This window comes from Cuculus canorus, chromosome Z (genome assembly GCF_017976375.1).
Source record: "Cuculus canorus isolate bCucCan1 chromosome Z, bCucCan1.pri, whole genome shotgun sequence".
In the NCBI taxonomy this organism is placed as follows: Eukaryota; Metazoa; Chordata; class Aves; order Cuculiformes; family Cuculidae; genus Cuculus; species Cuculus canorus.
In genome coordinates this window covers 40947762-40969086 of record NC_071441.1, presented here as the reverse complement: position 1 = coordinate 40969086, position 21325 = coordinate 40947762, and the positions used below count along the sequence as shown (strand labels likewise).

The 21325-nt window shown below is 36.7% G+C and overlaps 1 protein-coding gene across 6 annotated transcripts in view; it reads right to left on the bottom strand.

Annotated features, from left to right (window-relative positions):
* The window catches only part of HOOK3 (hook microtubule tethering protein 3), a 94612-nt gene that overhangs the window by 54283 nt on the left and 19004 nt on the right, over nt 1-21325 (bottom strand). For 5 of the 6 annotated variants that reach the window (XM_054054891.1, XM_054054894.1, XM_054054893.1 and 2 more), the window contains exons 3-6: nt 16431-16503; nt 7944-7994; nt 4348-4480; nt 2750-2817 (exon numbers count right to left, since the gene is read on the bottom strand). In XM_054054891.1, coding sequence (XP_053910866.1) covers nt 2750-2817; nt 4348-4480; nt 7944-7994; nt 16431-16503 — 325 coding nt within the window. Of the gene's footprint in view, nt 1-2749; nt 2818-4347; nt 4481-7943; nt 7995-10256; nt 10351-16430; nt 16504-21325 lie in introns of those variants that run through there. The other variant, XM_054054896.1, reaches the window with a different exon arrangement.

Here is a 21325-nt window from a genome sequence, read left to right as displayed (position 1 = left end):
TTGTGAAATGTGAACAAGTAGTGTTGTCATAGTTACATAAAGATTATTGAAGGGGTAAAACTACCACAAAATCTGCATGCATGAAGAACCTGAGTTATGAATGCTTTTTTCCCCCCATACACAATTTGCATGATTTTGCAAATGCAGATGCACCAAATACTTAATGTTAAAAAGGTCAAAACAGTTGCTTTATCTGAAATGCTTCTTCTACAATTGCTAATCTTGTACAAGCCCATTTAAGTGCCCATGAAACAACATAAAAATCCTGCTTCTGTATTCAGAAGGTTGTTTTTCTTTTTTAAAACATCTTTGTTTGCTTTTTAAGAATCAAGGCTATGTACAACACAGCGTATATCTTTCAATGCAGCTAGACCTTCTTCTTCCTCCAGTACTGCTGACAGACCCAAGGAGATATTTTTCTATTATTTTGTAAAAGAGAAGGGGAAGGTGAGTGGGAAGGGAAATACACAATGGCCAGCATAATTTCTGTAAGGAGAGATTTATGGCCTTAAAACCCTCCCTGCAAATTATGAATGTAAAAATATATGTATTATTACACACATTAATATTAATTGCAAGTAACAATAAATTACAATATAAAGAGAATATAGCAGTACATATTACAGACTAAACAATACATAATTTACACTTAATATGTAAAAATTTTTGCAATATTTTTGATAGTTATATCATCCTTGCTTTTCCTCTATCTTGTGCACAGATTGCATTGAGAAATGCACATCTGCAGATTAGACTCTAAAAATCTAGGTGGTGGCAACATACCAGACCAATCTGACTGCACTGGAAAAATAACAGAAATATTGTTCAACTTACAAAGCCTTTATGGAGTGTGAGGCCTATTTTATTAATAATTTTATTAATAATATGTTATTTTAAACTTCTGAATAGGTAAAGAAAGGAAATGCTGAAGAGTAAACCTATTAAAAAAAATGAAATAATCAAACGAAATTTCGAACATGAAACGCTCCTCCCATTTAGAAATCAGCTTCTTCTTAAAAAAAACCAAACAGAAAACAGAGCACAGGCTTGTTCTATAGTGACTCATGAAATATTTTCATAAGTAAGATGATTTAGGAAAACCAAAGAAGCACCAAAAAAACATTTAAATGTGCTATGCTGAAATAACAAATTGAATTACATAATACACCTCTAAAGCACAGAGAGGTCTTTCTGCATATCTAATTTTGAAGAAAGACTATCTGCATGTCAAATGCTTTGAAATGTCTGGATTAGGTGACATACTAACTTTTCAAATATGCATATATAGCTACTTCCCTAGGCACTTAGTTTTGGTGTCTCCTATGTATTGGTCAGTTCAAGTCACTTGGATACTCCACAGAACAGGAGAATGCCCTTAAACCCAGTGAAGTTTCAACCCTCCAAAGACAGAGACTACAGATGCAGCTCTGAAAAGACTCTCTGGATGTCAACTTGCTAGAATCATAGAATACCTCAAGTTCGAAAGGGCCCCCAAGGACCATCAAGCCCAACTCTCTGCTCCCCACAGAACTACCTCAACTAAACCAGATGATTAAGAGCATTGCCCATTTGCTCCTTGAACTCTAACACGTTGTGACCACTTCCCTTGTATGTATAACCAGGATTATCCTATCTCAAGTAGAGAATCCAGCACTTGTTCTTGTTCAGTTACATACAGTTGATGATTGCTAAGCTTTCTACTCTATCCAAATCTTCCTGTAAGACCACACGGGAAAAGTTTCTTAATGTACATTAAGGAATCCAGGTGATTCATAAAAACTTTAAAGAATACTGGCCGTAAATTTGACCCTGGGTAGCCCCACAAGTGGCTGGCCACCAGCCTGATGTGACCCCATTTACTATAATTCTTTGGGCCTGACTCATCAGCCAATTGTTCACCCAAGGCATTATGTGTTTGACTAGCTGTATGCTGGACATATTGTCCAGAAGGATAATGCGAGAGACGGTATCAAAAGCTTTGCTAAATGCCAAACCCCTTCACACCTACTGACTTCCCTTGCTCAACTAGATGGGTGAACTTGTCATAAAAGGAAATTGTTAGTTAAGCAGGACTTTCCCCTCATGAGCCCATGCTGGCTATGACCAATGACTGCATTGTCTCTCAAGTGTTTTTCAATAGCTACCAGAATAACCTTCTCCATAATTTTTCCAGGCACTGCAGTGATACTGACAGGCCTTCTCCTTCTTTCTCTTCTTGAAAGTATACTGCAGGATACTTACTTTTAAAAACATATCAGCACAAATATCTTCATTAGATTATTCATTACACTTCAGCTGACAAAAGAGTACTCTGCTATCCATTTCTCTTTTTTTTCACTTGTCCAGTAAAAACCTCAAATCAACAGTTCACAGAGTTCTGCAATTTCAAAATACAACTTTTGAACTAATTCTACAGTATTTTGTTATTCATATGAAAGCAGTCTAGTGCACTTCAGGAGCCACAGGTTGGGAAAGGTAAAGGAAAGGGAACCCAGTAGAAAAAACAAACATCTAGAAGTTTCAGTCTTCTAGATTTAAAGAAAAGTGGGACATTCAAACAGAGTTCCTTGACATAAAGCAAGCTTCACTGATTAGTTTTTCAAAGGAAAACTAAAACATTTCTAAATGTAAAAAAAGCAATACATATGCCTCTTATTTTCTTTACTGAGTTTTTCCAAAGTGAGAAAAATATACTTTTGTAAAATACTGAAAGGCTGAACTTTTACACACTGTGGGCAACCCAGCATACCTCCTGAATGGCTGTCATTACAACATGTTGAACCGATTCTTCCATCATCATTATGGTCTGGATATACTCTGAAAATAAGAGCATTCTGAAATGTTACTGCTGAAATTCAAGTCACACAGAACATGAGGTCAGAAGCTGATTCCTTCCTACAAAATGACTAGGTGTCACAGATGACACTGAAATAGTCACTAGTCAAGTCCCACCCCAACAAACTCAACATGACTTTATCAGAAGTCTGTTCAAATATAAATCTACACTCTGTAATAATGAAAACAGTACAGGACTTCCATCAATTCTCTTCCTTCTGGTATCGCACACTTCTGAAGTAACTACTTGTACCCCTTTTCTCACCTTGCTCCCAAACTATTCAGGCCATACAAGCACACAATCCACGCACATGGTGTCCTTTTCCATTTTTAAATTTTTATTTTTATTGTTAAACTTCCAAAGTTTAAACTTCCAAAGTTTAACAATAATGTCTTGCTTTCCTACAGCATCCTCATTTCAAGGAATTTTCACATCCTTTCTTGCTTTCTGTTCTTATTTCTGTGTTCTGTAACATTTAAATCCCTTCCACTTTTTTATTCCTGACCTATGTGTAGATGTGAGCAGATACCTTGTAGGATGATACAGTGGTTAGAATGTCAAGTTCTGACATTTAGACCAAGTCAATGAGTTTATGACTTGCCTAGTATAATCACCTTTATAGGCAATCTTTTATTGATTTGCCCAAGAGGAAGACACTGTTAATTAGTCACCTCAAAGTGATTAATCATGTCATCCCAAGTCTCAAAGTACATACAACTAGACAGCTCCAGTATTTCAAGTACACATTTTTAATGTTCAGAATGACAGAGAAAGAGAAATACAACAAGCATTGTTCATCAAATCCTCTGTGGTATCTGCAGTAAAAATGAATGAGTCCCTATTTTACCTGTGCAGTTGGTGCCATGGGAGTCAAGGGAGGCAGAAGTCTCTTTCAAAGACTGCTAAAATGGGATTTAATTGACTAACAGATGCCTCGAGTGCCATTTTAGTTGCCCTTAAGTCTTGGTCTTCAGCTGCTGCCCAAAAGGACAGGGTTGCAAATACTACTTTTTCCTATTTGCTAATCCCATGCAAATGGCTTAAAACCACAGTATCCCAAAGCACATCAGACATACCTTCAGACCAACCCCCAGCTCCTGGCCATGTAGTAAAATGCTGACTGGAATATATTTCTAAAACCAAGAGTCACACAGCATAGTGCAAAACCTACATTTGCTATTCTTAACTACCTCGACCTATCTTGCAAATGGTTAAAGGGTGGGCCCAAAAATTTTCGTTTGTAGGGTGCCTTTTCAGTTCAACAAACAAAAAGATGGAAAATACATACGTTGAAAGCAACACCAGTTCCACTGCTTTAGACTCTAAAACTAGTGAAGCTTATAACAAAACAACAGTTAGTATCTGTAGGACAAACTACTGTCACCACTGATAAAAAATACATTTGTCTTGAGCAGCAATCAGAGAAATACAATTTTCCCCTTAAGCAGTTATGCAACAAACGGGATTTTCATTCACTGTCTGGGAGAAAACATGCCTCCAAAATTTAATACCTTGCTTCTGTTCACAATTCACAGCACATCCCAAAATAAGCTGAAGCATTCTTCCAAGTTCTGCAGCATCAGCATGCTCTCCAATCAAGTTAACATCAGGAAGGATGAAGTCATTAATTTGTTGCCCTAGAATCTGCATAAAGACCCAGGACATATAAGTCTCCATCACTGCACATATACATAAACACACATTTTAAAACACAAAAATCATTCAGAATCAACAAGAGCAATTAACTCATACTTTAGCTTAGTTTTCAAACCACCTTTAAAACAAACTATTACTTCCAAACTTAGCAGTATTTGTTTCTTCAGGTAAGAAAGGCAATAAAGGCAGGCTTCCATGGTGATCAACAGCACATGGATAATTATTTCTTTAAAAAGCATTTCATTTAAAAGAATCTAACACCTAAACCCACCTTATGTAGCATAAAAATATTATATACAAATGTCACATTTCTTATCATTAGAAAACAGAAACTGAAATATTTCACTCAGACAGATGACAAATATAAGAGAGTAAAAAACTTAATCCCATGGCCTGAGGAAGTGTCGATCTGCTGGAGGGTAGGGAGGCTCTGCAAAGGGATCTGAACAGGCTGGACTGCTGGGCCGAGACCAATGGCATGAGGTTTAACAAGGCCAAATGCCGGGTCCTGCACTTGGGGCACAACAACCCTATGCAGCGCTACAGACTGGGGGAAGAATGGCTGGAGAGCTGCACGGAAGAGAAGGACCTGGGGGTGCTGGTTGACAGCCGACTGAACATGAGCCAGCAGTGTGCCCAGGTGGCCAAGAAGGCTAAAGGCATCTTGGCTTGTATCAGAAATGGGGTCACCAGCAGGTCCAGGGAGGTTATTCTCCCTCTGTACTCAGCACTGGTGAGACCGCACCTTGAATACTGTGTTCAGTTCTGGACCCCTCACCACAAGAAGGATGTTGAGGCTCTGGAGCATGTCCAGAGAAGAGCAACAAAGCTGGTGAGGGGGCTGGAGAACAAGTCTTACGAGGAGCGGCTGAGAGAGCTGGGGTTGTTTAGCCTGGAGAAGAGGAGGCTGAGGGGAGACCTTATTACTCTCTACAACTACCTGAAAGGAGGTTGTGGAGAGGAGGGAGCTGGGCTCTTCTCCCAAGTGACAGGGGACAGGACAAGAGGAAATGGCGTCAAGCTCCGTCAGGGGAGGTTCAGGTTGGATATCAGAAAAAAATTCTTCACAGTAAGAGTCATTGGGCACTGGAACAGGCTGCCCAGGGAGGTGGTCGAGTCGCCTTCCCTGGAGGTGTTTAAGGAACGGGTGGATGAAGTGCTTAGGGACATGGTTTAGGGAGTGTTAGGAATGGTTGGACTCGATGATCCAATGGGCCCTTTCCAACCTTGTGATTCTGTGATTCTGTGTGATTCTAGAAAATTTAAGGATATTTAGCAAGCCTTAGAGCTAAGAAAGCTAGTTTCATGGAATACAATTTGAAGTAGTAGTACAATACATAATTAAACAGCCCACATGCAGAAAGAAAAAAACAAAACAAACAAAAAAACCCCCACATGACTTATAATTAATGTAATCTGATTTATAATTAAGAAGGATTAACATTAATGATTGTCAGTAGAAGGAATTAAACAATTCTGCTGAATTGTTCATAAAGAGCTTTCAGGGGGCTGAAAATATGAATATGAAATTTGGAATTAAAGACATCTCTGACACATTAATTGCAGATAGAAAGAAACTGTCACTTCTTAAGCAGAGTGCAATAAAGAAACAATGACTAAAGAGGGAATCAGTAATTTGTTTGCTGGATGCCCTCTTTTGTGCTAATATCCAAGAAAAACAGAAAATCAGGTAAAAGCATTCATTAAAAAAAAAAACCCAAACATTTAACAGCTGTATATAAAGAATACATGGAAATCAAGCCATTGAAAAGCTTTCCAGGGTTTGGCTTTCTAGAATTGTTGCAGTCAAGTTTATTCTTGTTTTGTATGGTGGTTTTTGCATTGCAGCATTATTTTTTTTTCCAACAGCTTTCCCAACACCACCAAAAATCTCTGCACACTTTAATGGACCCAGATTCATTCTTGCTGAAAAAGACTTCCTTTAGGTCATTCTAGTGAAAATTTTGTGAATACATAGACTACAATGGAAAACATTACCATAGTATATAGACTGCAATAATATAGTAAAACACAACAGTCTTTGAATTATACAAATCTGATATATGTATATATATATTGAACCGTAGATCTTGACTTTCTTTCAAATGCAATGCCAGATTTAAGTTAACAATGCTACGACTGTTTAATGGTTACTGATAACATAATTTCTGCTGAAGAAAGCTGAAGAGAAGAGGTATATCAGCAGGATTTTGAAATAAAATAAAATTTAAATTCAAGAAGAGAAAAAAACCTTGAAAATGAAAGGATAGACTCTGCAGTCAATATCTTGAGAGGAGAAAAAGGATTTTCCCTCTTTTTAAAAAACTAAATATAAAAGACACCTATAAAAAAAAGCAAGTTTTGACTCAAGAGCAGTGGAGGTCTGCAGCAAGATAGCAATATAGATCATCTCCATTATCACCACAAGCAATGTCCCAGCAGAGGAGAAAAAGAAACCAAACTAAAATCCAGTCAAACTTACAAAAATGCAAAATGTTTGTGGAATTTAATCAGTTTGAAAGAGCGCAAAATTTGCTTATTAGTAAAGTTTTCACAACAGAAATTTAATCAACATATACATCAGCTACCTGAAAAGAAGCTGGCATCACTTTGTCAGAGTATTATTAACTTTCTTTTAAAAACCTTATTTGTTTCTTTCTAGAACTGTAGTTATGGCCAGCTTGCTTAATTATCAGTTTTCAAAATTTATTTCAACATGGATACCCAATAGTTTACTGAATATGAGCATACAAGTCTAGCTTTTTCTTTCGGAAAATCTGTTAATTTAAAGACTTATGTTTATTAATAAATATCTTCCTCTCCAAAGTATTTATGAGAAGCTAATATTTTGAGATGAGCAAGAACATGCAAACTGCAGATTTTGTGCTGTACACTATGCAGATCCATTTGCTTCAAAACATCACTGAAACTAAAAGCCTACTTCAGCTGGAAATTCACCACCAAAAATAATACTGGTTTGTATCTCCTCTAGAGGAATTAATTTCTGAGTTTGTTCAATAGCCTAACACAGACCACCAAGGGCAGACTCCAATATCTCAGGATTAAAATATTTAATTGAAAATTTTAATTCAGGGAGAAGCTAAAAATGCTCTTTTCTCAAGAGAGAGAAAAAAAAAAAAAAAAAGGAGGCAGTCTTTAGATGGAGCAGAGGAGAAAAACAAAATCAAACACAAGTACTGTTAAAAGTCCATCATCAGAACCTATCCAGCAAAGACATCTATTGTTTGTATGACAGAATCTGCACACCAGACCACTCTGGAAGCTCTGAGTATTTGATAAAGCAGGTGAGAAGGTTAACACCTAAAACTAGGCCATGAAACACTCTGTATGACAAATACTTTGCATAAAAAGATCACAACTCAATCAGCAGAATATAATTTACACTAAACAGGTTAACTAAAACATGTAACTAAAACGGGATGGTGCTTACCTCATGGTTGTAGTCCAATATTCCTTTTAATATTTTCTTCAGGTTGCTGACCTATTTGGAAAGAAGAAGGAAATACAATAAATGCAGGGAACAAATTACAGAGAAATTATCATAAAGTAGGCAATCACAGAAGAATCACACAAAAGAATCATACAATTACATCTGTTTGTACAATGAGACTTTGTTTCAGCAGATTATTTTAGAATCATGGAAGTTATGCAATCGTCCCTTACGATGAGACTTCCAGACTTGATCACGAATCTTTATTAATGGGCAGAATTCATTTTAAAAAAGTCATCACATTGTCTTAGATAGGCTTTAGATCAGCTTTTAAAGGGGTACTTGTTTCTCTTAGGATTATTTTTGTATCCAGAAGTTGAAACATTCTTTTCATCCTCTCTTCTCTTAAAGTATCCTAGCCATGCACTTTGGCATATATAAACCTCTTCTTCCAAACCAAAACTAGCTACTGTTTAGTATCTTCCTTTTTTCCCCAACGTATGTAAGCTTAATTTATTAACTTTTCCATTAATTATTCCTGTCATTCTTTCATTTTTATTCATCCTCTCTCTTCTCTCAATGCCAGTTCTTTACAACTGAATGTCTGTCTATGAAGGCCAAATTCCCATTTCTCAGTGATGCCTTCACTGTCACACAAAGGTAACTTCTGTTTACTTGATATCATAACCAATGATATCATTTAAGTGTGTCCTGCTGTACAGAATCTATGCCACATTTCTCTAGTACAGACTGCTGCTTTCTCTCCTGCAAAAATGCATTACATCAAGTCTCTTAGATAGAGTGCATTTAAATATTATAAAAATGCCCAATTGATCTCATTGGTGATATTTAAGAAAAAAAAAAAAAAAGAGTAAACTTTGCTGAAATTAACTGCTGGAGATAGCCACTAAGTAATGTCCAAGTATCTAAGCAAGGAATTTAGATAGGAGCACTGCACTGTCACCTGAGATAGAGAAGCAGCTGAGGGAACTGGCGTTGTTTAGTCTGGAGGAGACACAGCTGACAAGACCTTATTGCTGTCTACAATCACCTGAAAGGAGGTTGTGGCAAGGTGGGTGTTGGTCTTTTCTCCCAAGTAACAAGTGATAGAACAAGAGGAAATAGCCTCAAGTTGTGCCAGGGGTGGTTTACATTTGCTATAAGGAAAAAATTCTTCACTGAAAGGGTTATCCGGTGTTGGAAAGTGATGGAGTCACCATCCGTGGACGTACTTAAAAGATGGGTAGATGCGGCACTTAGGGACACGGTTTAGTGGTGGACTTGGCAGTGTTAACAGTTGGACTCTATGATCTTTTAAGGGTCTTCTCCAACCTAGCTCATTTTATGACGCCTATAAATGTGTACTGCACAGACTGAATTAGTAGTCACAAAGTGCTACTGCTGACAACAGTATCCAAAGCAGCAAACTGTAGAACTGTATTGAAGGGAGAGTGAAAACTCTCTAATTCCAGCTGTCTTTAAAGCTCCAAATAACTTCTATATTCTTGATTAAATTAATTCCAAAAATATCCAGCTAGAAGATTCTGTCAACTGACAGAAGTATCTATCTTCCAGAAGATCTGAGGAAACACTACAGAAAACTGTTAGATAAATCATTCAAATCCAGGGACAAACTCAACACTTCAACACAGTCATCAGAGAAAATGAGGTGATGAAAGCAAAAATGCAGGTTCTTTTCTAGAGACAAACTCAATAAAGAAACAGGCTATGAACATTAAAAGATTTAGCCATGACAACCAAAGTGATAATAATCTGATTGCCTTATTCCTATTAATCCACTTCCCTTTGGAAACAAGTGGCAAAAGCTGACCACTTATTAAGGTACAAGAACGTCTTGATTGCTTTCATAATCACTGAACTTTAGGTCATACAAGAAATAGAAATCCATTTGGACTTGAAAAGAGACACATCAAATATTCTTACAACCTAGAATGAGAACTGGAGATGACGCATGATAGCAAGTATATAACAACATTTGTTGTCCCTGCCATAACAGCACAACAGTTTACTTTCAGGTTTACACCTTCTAATCCCAAACACATACTATTTCTGTAATATTATACATCATGTTTCTGTAAGAACCACAACTATCTTATAGCTGTCTACTGAAAAGCAGCCACCACCACCTCTGACAGGCTGTGCGTAATCACAAGCAAAGTCTGCAACATATTTTAAAATTTAGAGAAATATAAATAATTTGATTTTGATGTCAAATCAACACAAAGAATACTGCACTGATTGGAATGTAATTTTCAAAACTGATTCATTAAAATTATCCAGTTTGTAATTTACCTGAGTCTGATGCAGAAAGTGCCACAGAAACGCAAAGGTCATGCTGTAGAATTTAAGTCCAGTTTACCGATGGGAACATTGTGAGGAACCTTGAACTTGAACATAATCCCAAAACATGAGAAACAAAATTGAAAGCACCTACCTACAAAATACTACTTTGCCTCTTTCCTTGCAAGCATTGTTTCAATTCAAATCCCTTAAACACCAAGATTTGTCTTCTTTCATAAAACTTCCACAGAGCTTAGAGTCGGGATGTTGGAACAAAACCAATATTGATCAAAACCTAATCAAAACTAACATAGAGGGCAGCATTGTTGGGGAAAGAAAACAGCAAACAAACAAAAAAACCACAACCTTGTCTTTGAGATCCTATTTTACTACACTGTCAATTAGCAGTACTAGGATAACTTGCTTTCAAGAGTCACCTGTATCTTGCACACAATCAGATGACGCACAAGGCTAAAGCTGCTCCTTTACAGACTGGCTTCAACTTAACAATGATCTCCAGGGTTACTCAGAGGGCTCTCACTTTTTTTTTTTTAAACTTGACTGCAGTGTATACACTTAGATGGCTCTACTGCCACTGGCAGGGAATCATCATGGGAAACTAAAATGTTTCCTTTTCTGAGATTCAACTCAGTAGCTCCAGTAACATTTGCCAGGTCATAGCTCAAGTTCTTAAAGGAAGACTTCAAACAAAGATGTATGAAAATGAACACCACCACATTAAAGTGTTAAAGGCAAACTAAATACACCAAAATTCTAAATCACAGCAGGTAGCGGTTGTTCAGATTTTTTTTTTTTTTCCTTAAGTACATGGGAAAAACCTAGCTCTAACTAGTTAACAAAGTACATTAAATCATGCAGTGATAGAAGCCAACAGACAGAATTTCTGGTATCGATCATGACCATAAAGTGCTGTATCATCCTTTGGAGACCAGCCTATGATCACACAGGATACTTACTTGCCTTCATCAACCATTTGACTTTGTCCTTTTGCATACAAAGCACATACAGTACCCTCCCAACCCCTTTCGTATTGGTTCCCTGTATCTATACCTCTGTTGGAAAGACGTGAAACTTACAGGGGGAAAAAAAAGACTAATATGGTCTATTCTGCTTACAATGCTGTTGCAACTCACAATAGATGGATTATTAATTATTTCTACATGAATCTCTACTAATTTTCAATCTTTTTCATCTGTCATTCCCTGTTTTATTCCCCCAATCCCATATTACCAAGGAGGAGATATCCATTTTGAACTAACGTATCCACAAAGGCAACCTGCATGTTGTTATCCATTCTTTGAACACTTAAATTTCACTAATATCCACAGTATGGCTGTGCAGATGTTTCTTCTGTTAAATTATAGAATCATAGAATGGTTTCCATTGGAAAGGACTTCAAAGGTCATCCAGTTACACCTTCCTTCCCCGGACACAGGCAGGGACACCTCCCAGTATTACAGGTTGCTCACAGGCGCATCCAACCTGCCATGAACACTTTCAGGGGTGGCGCACCCACAACTTCTCTGGGTAACTTGTTTCAGTGTCTCACCACCCTCATAGTGAAGAATGTCTTCCTTATAACTAATCTAAACCTACTGTCTTCTACTTTAAAGCCATTACGTCTTGTCCTGTCAGTACAAGCCCTTGTAAAAAGTCTCTCTCCAGCTTTCTTGTAGGCCCACTTTAGGTACATTACTCTGTTTACAGCCACTCTGGCTGCAGTAATACATAGTTAGTATAACACTCTTCAGTACGAGATCAACCCTTGCCACACAGCACTAATGTGATAAACCGACTAGAATGAAAGCAGAGATTATGTGCTCTGGGTTAGTGAAGGCACTAACCAAATGATCTGGCAACAACCTATGAGTTAATGCTTGAGGGTTTTTTCCTCCTATTTTTTTGGCACTCGTCACATGAAATCTCTAGTTTTACCTAATTACAATTTATTTATTGGTTCCAAACCAAGAGTCTGTAAGGGTAGTCTGTCTAGATTTCTCTCTTTACATATATATTTGAGCAACAAAGGTAAATCTGATGAATTGGACAGCAGAAACACCCTTAAGCTTGTGACCGCTGCCAAAAAGGGTGTATGGGTTATTTAACCTCTTGTTTTCTAACATGATGACAACTAGTCCCCAATTTGGCATTTATCCTTATATCATACATATGACTGAAACCCAGTGTTTGCTGAAACACTGTGAAAATTGACTCATCCTTGCACATTTCAAGTCCTGAACTGCCTGAATGGGAACCCCCTGTTCTGAAATGCTGAACAGCATTTCTGGGTAATTATGCACAGACCTATTTCTCTTCACACAGGTTATAATTAAGAACCTTATAACCTCTCCAAGAGCACACTTGCAAGTGGTGACAGAATTCTTAATCCATTAGCTTCAGATATCTCATTAAAGTACATATTCTTCACAGCTGCAGTTAAAAGTGGGAGAGAGAGTGTCAGGAGTGCAGGGAAAATGTGCATGCATCAATCCCCCCACATACATTATGTTTCTACTCTAAGCTATGTTCTACAGAAGCCTGTCTCTGCACTGATTATAACTCGATCGTGCAGAGAGAACATAACACCAGCGGTTATGCCTCTCCAACCTATCTTCTGTAAAAAGAAATACCAAAAAGAACAGATACAGATACATCCTTGAGTTAAATGGCAAAGGGAAAAAAAATGTGGATTTGAATACAGAGAGCATTCCTATACTTAAATTTTATTTGGAGAATTAGTATTGAGTATATTACATATTTGACAGAAACAAACACTGTCTTTCAATACACTTGTAATCTCTGCTTCTTGGTTGTACAACAACATTCACATTACAGGCTTCCACCCTTATCTGAAAAAAGAACTTATAAAAGGTTGCTTATAAGTTAAATGTTCCCTTCTTCTGCAAAAAAAAAGGAAGTAGCAGAAAGATGATACTGTACACTGCACACTAGGTTCCATTACTCCACCAGTCAAATCAAGTTTGTACTGTAGAAGAATTCAGAGAAAATGTAACCATATTACAAAATTAATCCTCAAAAAATCAGGTTTGTTTACTTAGATTACAGCACTAAATGGTCTGTCCATTAATTTCACTGATTTTTCCACTTTGTGATACTGTATCAAACATCAGGCATTCAAACTGTACTAGCTGCAGAAAGTCTAGTGGCTCCTATTGTTTGAAAATGCTATTCAGTAACGGAACAAACACAGCTTGTGAAAAGTCCAGAAGAAAAAGTCAGAAATCAAGCTGAACAATGTGCATCCTTCCTTTCCCAAGCAAGATACAACCCTCTGCCCTTCCATTCAGTGTCAAAGTGTCAGTTGAATCCAGTCTCTCCAATAGTCAAGAACTTATTCTGTGATTGCCAAAATTGACATGTGTGCATCAGATCATTAACTGTTTACATTTCTGTTCTGTTACTGCTATTTCCATATGACTTGACGTTGAACTGCAAAATTCTGGCAACAGAATTATTTTCTATGCTGTTTTTCATTCTCAGTAAAGGCCATTTTATCTTCAAAATGTCTACTTCTTCAGCATGAAATACTAGCATGTATACAGCTTAAACTATGACTATATTAAAGCGTTCAGTTGTACATAAGGAAAGAGATATGTCTTTGCTTTTTTTTTTTTTACACACAATACAAAACTGCAGTTAAAGCATCAGTGAGAAGTAGTGGGTTTTGTTGCCCAAGGGAAAATATAAACTGCTTATGTACACTGATGTATGCTAATCACCAGAAATTACCCCAAAGAAGTAACAACATTTTTCTCTACTATATACAGTACACAAAGATTTGCTCAGCTGTGATGCACAGAATGTTTGGTAAATGTTTCCTACTTTTAAAGGCCCCTAACATTCCCTCTTTTTCTATCCTGTGCATTGCTCAATCTCTCATATCAGACAACCTGCCTTGAAACCAAAAATATAACAACATCCTTGTTAATCTATACATTTGTTTTAAACTGGTACAGCTACACAAAAATATTTTTAATAAGATGGCATTCTTGCAGTTATCAGAAAGCGCACTGATGAATGAAAAAAAAAGTGAAAGCTGAGCCATATCAGAGTTAATAATTGCATGATTTTCTGAGTACCTCTTTCAACAGTGGTTAGGAGATCTGTATCAGGGCTACACTAACCTCTATCAGGCTCTACTAATCACTGTTTCACAAAGTGGAACTACCTAAACATTAAATTTTGATTTGTTTTTTAATATATTTACCCTACTAGACTGGCTCCTCTATGTGGTTTGTATTACTGAAAGCTTGTACAAGTGGTGACTATTACACTTTATCATATGAGAGGCAAAGAGAAATAATAGTCATCAATAAGAACGCAATTCAGCTCCTTATCATGACTTGTGAGGAAGTGAGATAACCCCATTATCATTTCTCACAGTGTTTCTTAAAATATATCACTGAGACATGCAGAAGTGTGTTGTCTACATTTTAAATACAGTGACAAACAAAGTGCACAGATTGAAAATCTTGCTACAAGCCAGACTATAAACGACAGATTGACTGATAGACATTGGAACAACTAGATTATTGATAATGTTCACTCACAAAAGAACAGTTGGCAAACAAAAAGCTGGAGTATACTTCTCTCAAACAAACAAAACAAAAACAACTCTTTAGTTCTTATTTCCGTGGATTTATGAACAAAAACCCCAGAATTACAACAGGAAGAAACTGAAATTTGACTGATGTTTCTCCAACCTCAGTCACAGAAGGAAGTTACTAGATAGCTCAGCCTTATTTTTTTTTCATTCACACCTGCTAAGCCCTAGTATCTTTCAAACTGGTGGGACACAAAAACAATTATTCCTCTAGCTCCACGTAAGAGTTACAGAAGCCACTGCTCCACTTTCAGTCACATGAAAGGCTATTACACATGCATTTCTCAATTTGTTTTTCTCCAAATTTAACAGCCAAGACTTCAGTATTCCTCAGAAAAAAGTCACAGGTACATTTTAGAGAAAAGTAAAATCTAGTATCCAGCTGTCCATTTGCAACTCCATATGCTGCTTTGAAAATACATTTAGATTAACTGCTCTACAAGCATCGATACTAACAAAGCTCTTTTAGGGATCACATCTTTTATTCACCAGCCAGTCAACACATCCTTATAAATATACCTATACTTTTGCTGGCAGCCCTGCCAGACAAACCATTCTAAAGCAATCCAGACTTGCACATAGTTGGCCAGGCAGTAGAGACCATGCTGACAGGTCTGCTGGCCAAGTCAAAGTATATACAGCAGCAGAATGCTCTGTCTTTGTCTTTGGTGGCACTCATCTGTGTGTCCCTTCCATTCAGCCAGTGATGTTGATAAGCTTATAAACACTAGAGTATTTCACAGCTGTAGCCCTTTCCAAGGTGCTCAGAAGGGCTTTTGGTGGCTGGAACAAAGTGATTCTATAAGAAATATGAACTAACACAAACTGTATTGTGTTTCCCCAAGCAGTCAAACTGAAAACGGCAATTCAGAAATGTACACATTTTGTTCTCTGAACAAAACTGGTCAGAAAATATACTAACGTCTGCATGGGAAACTATGTTCTCCAGGTTTTATAAACTAAAATGCTCTTCAGCCTTACCACTGTAATCCTATTGCCTTAAGGCTTGTAGAAAAAGTACTACAATGCAAAGTGATACAAATGACCCGGCAAAGAGACCATGGTTATAAAACATGCTGAGTACAAACAACACACAAAAAACACAACTCTCTCTCTTAAAGCTCAGTATTTATGCCAAGCTGACAAGGTAAAAGGAAACAACATTTTGCCATTTTTATCTAAATAAATTGCTTATTATTCTGCTATTTTTATGCAGCTGCTTCCCAGAGATCTTTTTTCTTAACGCTACTTTCATACTTCGCATTTAAAAAATCTCTCATTCACCATTTGGAAAAAAAAAAAAGAGATAATTGATGCAAAAAATTTATTTTATTATTTTCCTTTTAAATTACTGAAACCTATTTACAAACTCAAAGTGGACTATAACAACATAAAAACAAATAAGTGTAATAAAAATGGCCTAAAATTCAAAATGTTGTAATATAAAGCGAGGTCTATCTAGAAATATGCTAATATTTAGATAGAATATTTTATTAGAAACTGCAATACAGATTCACAGATAAGCAAAGTAAAATGAATACCTTTAGCCTCCAATTATCTCCTACTTCTGTTTTGATTCTGTTCAGCCAATTTTCATCAAAGTAAGCTGGATCTCTGAAATACAAAAAATGTACATTAAAAACAGGTTACAGAAACTGTGAGGTTACCTTACTGATGAAGCCCCTATCTCAGGCTGAGATTATTTAAAAGGCTACCTTCTGCATCCAACACATGGTTTGTATAAAGTAGTTCAGATTCCCGTTACTACTCACTTTTCTAAGGCCTTGCACATCGTTGACAGCACCGCTTCATTTTGTCCTGTAAGTAGCTAATACTTATGAGGACGCTATTGTATTTGTAATGCATTTTGCTTTGTTTTGCCTCTGTGAGTAGTTCTTCCTTTAATTTATCAGTGGGTACTGGAGCAATATTTGCTTGCATTACTTGAAAGTGTTACAAAAATTATTATTTTTGCACATATTATGGATCCCTACTGCTATAAACTATATACTGCTATAAACTATATACTGCTTACCACTATACAACTTCTAAATGGGAAGCTTTAGACTGAACAATACATATGCTGTATTTATACAGTCAGGATAGCTAAGAAGTATCACTGAAGTCAAGTATTTACTACTGAAAACACATTTATTTCATTTACCAAACACTATCAGTTTTTTTTTAAATCTCTTTTCATGGTAATCCTAGAAAAATCTTTTTGTGAATACCTTTCCCTATAAGTTTTTCTATCTTCTGCACTTTTTACAAGGCAATCAAAATAAAGAACAGAATACCTACTGCTCACAGAGCATACTTCTATTTCTATAAACTGCTTCCCTCACTTCCTTTTTCTCACAAGCACCTTCCACAGGCAACATCTTCAAGACAACTCCCACGACACTCTTGCCCCCAAGTTCCAAGATCATCTAAAAGGCTAAAATTCTATACTGTTTAGTTAAGTCAAATTTTTCTTGTATCTCATAGAATTTTGAAAATGCTACGATCAGAACTAAGAAGGGAGAATGCATTACAAATAACTGGTTTTAAAGCAGTAGGTCAACAAAAAAAGAAGGAAAGGCTTATATCTCATCCAACACAAAGTTAGTACAGTCAGGGAAGCAAAAAATTTCTTTCTTTGTAAACACAAGGCTCTTAGAAGTCACTATAGTAGGCCAGGTTAGAGTTTCATGACAAGTATTCTAATTTCTGGACTTACACTGTTGCATTTGCCAACGAGTACTATTAGATTTTCTCCTGTATCCTCTACAGACAGAAGGGTTCTCCACTGAGCTCTTTTTTAAGGGTAAAATGCCATGAGATCTTTTGGCAAAAGCTCAAGAAAACTATATCTGGAGATTCAAATGACATCTGTGCCATACATGCTGTAAACATGCAATTACCTCTGTACTTATATTACGGCACAGACTTTGTAGGCATACTTTGTACCTGACGCACACTTTGTACCATCTCATGTACTAAAACTTCCCCAAAATGTCTTCTTCACAATACACCAAGGTCTGCAAACAGTACATCATGTAATACACAGCAATGGAGAGAGAGCACAAACAGCAATGTTTCTCTACTGACATACTGCAATTGCTATTTTTACACATTCTGTTACAGACTCTGGTGAAGATTATATCATATTTCCTTTTCTCCGACACAGCACCTACAAACATATAGCTGGAAGAACAGCTTTAATTACTAGTTAAATTGATGACTCCAAATTACTCCCATTCAAAAACAGTGCAGTTCTAGCACAGATGACAGAATCTGGAAGTATGAAACAGAAAAAAAACCAATGTCTTAAACAGAGTTTCCTCTGGGTTTTGAAATACAAGTTTTCAAATAGCTTTCAAATGGCCTCTCTGTCCACAGAAGACAGGTAAACCTAAGAATGAAACTGATACAAATACATACAAGATTTACTAGAGGTGAAGAAGGCTCAGCTTTCAAGTTAAACAAACACCTCTCCTTGCAAAAAGAATATCTTCATTTGCCTATTCTTCTATTCAATCAAAAAAAAAAGTCATCTGGACAGTAATAAAAAATAAATGACAGTTCAAGCCCCACGTAGCTCCACTTGTTTGAGGTGTAGAGTTTAAAAAGCACCCTCGTCCCCTTCAGGAAATGCTGACAGCCAAGTGAGCCTTGTTTACAACAGACTACTACACAGCTGAGTGAGAAAGCAAGTATGCCAACTTACCTCTGCTTCACCAGCATAAAAGACTAAAGAAACTTTCTTAAAGATTGTACCTCATCATTCCAAGGATTTCACTCGGTAACTAATATTTTCAGCTGCTTCAAGTGCTGTGAATATACTGATTACTGACTTACTATTTTCATTGTAAATAACGACTCCTAAAAGACTCTTCAGACATATAAGGAAGGTCTCTGAGAATTAAATCCAGACTCAGTGTGATAATGCTCTCCCACTGATCCCATTTGATTCTTCTTTTTAAGTATACAAACCTCGTGGAAGTATCCAAAGGTCCAGCAGCTGATAAGCAATCCACTCTAAATCATCAACACGTAACAGTAGTCAAAACAGTACCAACAATCTCTTTACAGCTCTATGCGGATTACACAAAACTTAGTAGTGCATTGCAAAAACACTCTGCCAGGAATATAACAAGCACAAAAAAACCAGGTTTGATATTAACATCAAGCAAATCTAGAATTCTTTCCTCATCCATAAATCACCTCAGAATCATTCCTAGTGTGCTGTTATAACTTAATTTCTGTCCTTAAAAGTCCAATTAAGGTTCAGAATTAACACTGACAGCAATGTTTTCTCTCTATATGAAACTATGGGAAAACAAATCTGAAATATAAAAATTTCCATCAGAATTTCTAAATACTTTTTAAAAGGAGCTTCCAGACATTAGGTCATTAATCACCCTTGCTGCAAACAAATCTCCCTCTGCTGAATCTTTGGGAATCATGACTCAACCATATTCAGTTCTTTAACTCTCTTAGTCCATGTCATTAAGAAAGATGCTGTAATTTCTTACAGCGTTTGTAAAACCATCACCTAAACAAAATCACAAGTGTGTGGCTGAGAACAAAGCAGTTGAGAATACAAAACCTACCAGCACTAACCCAGGTGAGCAAAAAACTGACTGGAGCATCATCATTACTGTGAGATTACTCATCTGAACCCAGCATTGTGAATTCAGTAAGTTCCTGTGCCTACATCCAAGCTTTGACAATATGTTGCACTGGATAACTTCCCATGATTACAAAGGTATTTCTGTTATGTACTAGTTCATTGCTGCCTAGTATCTGAACAGTACTGCAGATAACTGGGACTTTTCTTCAGAGCACAAGATACTTATGCTGTTGTTAATGCTGCATCACTTCATGTGATGTTGTTTTCAGCAGTGCTCATTTATATCATTTCCATCTTATTCTGCATGCAAATTTTCCTTTATTTAAGTGATCACATCTCCACTTCATAGATGCCAAGAGACAGAAATATTCTCCTAGAGAAAACCAACCCACAGAGCATGTAGTATAACTCATGATTATTACTCATTTTAACAGTGGTACAGAAAACTGCTTTAAGACATGCCTGTTTACAAAAATTTCCTTCCCCCAGAGGTATACAAAAGCACGACTTTTGTGTTCTGCATGTGTTAAAACATACACAGCATGCTGCAATGTAAAATACTACAAATTAATAATTCATTAAGTGAATACACACCTGACAAATTAAAATATGTACCATCTCTTACATATACCAGGGCCAGGATGACAGACAAAGAAAGAATTAAAACAAGAGGGATACTTGGTACTAAACAGTCTCTGGAGTGGGATGAAAGGAGAATCTAAAACTGCAGTATAAAATAGGGAATTATCCTGTTATTGGGATGCCAATGGACAGTGAAAATATGAGTAATATCAGTGAAGGCTACAAAAAAAAAACATGAAGAAAAGGAGGATGCAATTCAGAAGAAAGCTATGGCAGTTCTAGCTGCTTTCTAAATGGCATAAGCTATGTGATTTTAGGCATAGTCTACTCATAGATAGTTCAAACATTTGTTTCCAATCTTTACTCCTGGATTACAGTACTCCATAAAATAATCATCAACACTGATTGTGTACCAGCATTTTATCTTACTGTATGTCTATCAGTTCTGCCTTTTAGCAGAACAACCTTCCCATCTGAACACAAATGAACAGTGAATCTCACAGAATAATACAAAAAAAGACAAGTTAAAGCATAGGCTGAATTTCTTCTCTGAGATAATATAGTTAGCACTGGAGAATTCCATTCAAAGGTACTTTAACCTGAAATTCAAAGACAAAAGTTTTATGAAAAAAAGAAAGTGTCCCTCGGAGATTTGCCAACATCTGTTTACTAACAACTGAATCTGTTATCTCATGTTTGGTTACAAAGCACACATTTCTGCCATTTTATACCACATACCACATCAGTGAAAAGCTTCCAAAGGTGTCAGTACAGCCTCTATACACTTTTCTCAGCCTCTTCCACCAGTTTTATTACAGAAAATTCTGCTACATGAGTTGTTACTTCTGATGAATGGTCCTTACTTACAAACCAGCTGCTACCCTAAGTGCAAAAAACAATGAGAACAATGCAAAAACAATTAAGAAAAATGGAAGGAGCTGCTGGCCCCTTCCAAACACTTGCCATATGGCACAGCTATTTTTTAATCATCCGATGAATAAGTAATATTCTTCCTATTTTTCTTTCACTCCTATGGTTCCACACTGTGCAAATTTTCTATATATCTAAAAACCCAAATTTCCTGAACTAGGGAGCTCTTTGAAACCTTCCTCACCATTAAGTACTGTCTTAACTTCACCTGTTTTCCACTATCTCCTGCCCTCATAAGTACCAGTGGACACTTTCTAGGAAGTTGGAGGTTAAAAATCAGAGACAACAGAGTTCAGACTTTTAAACTTT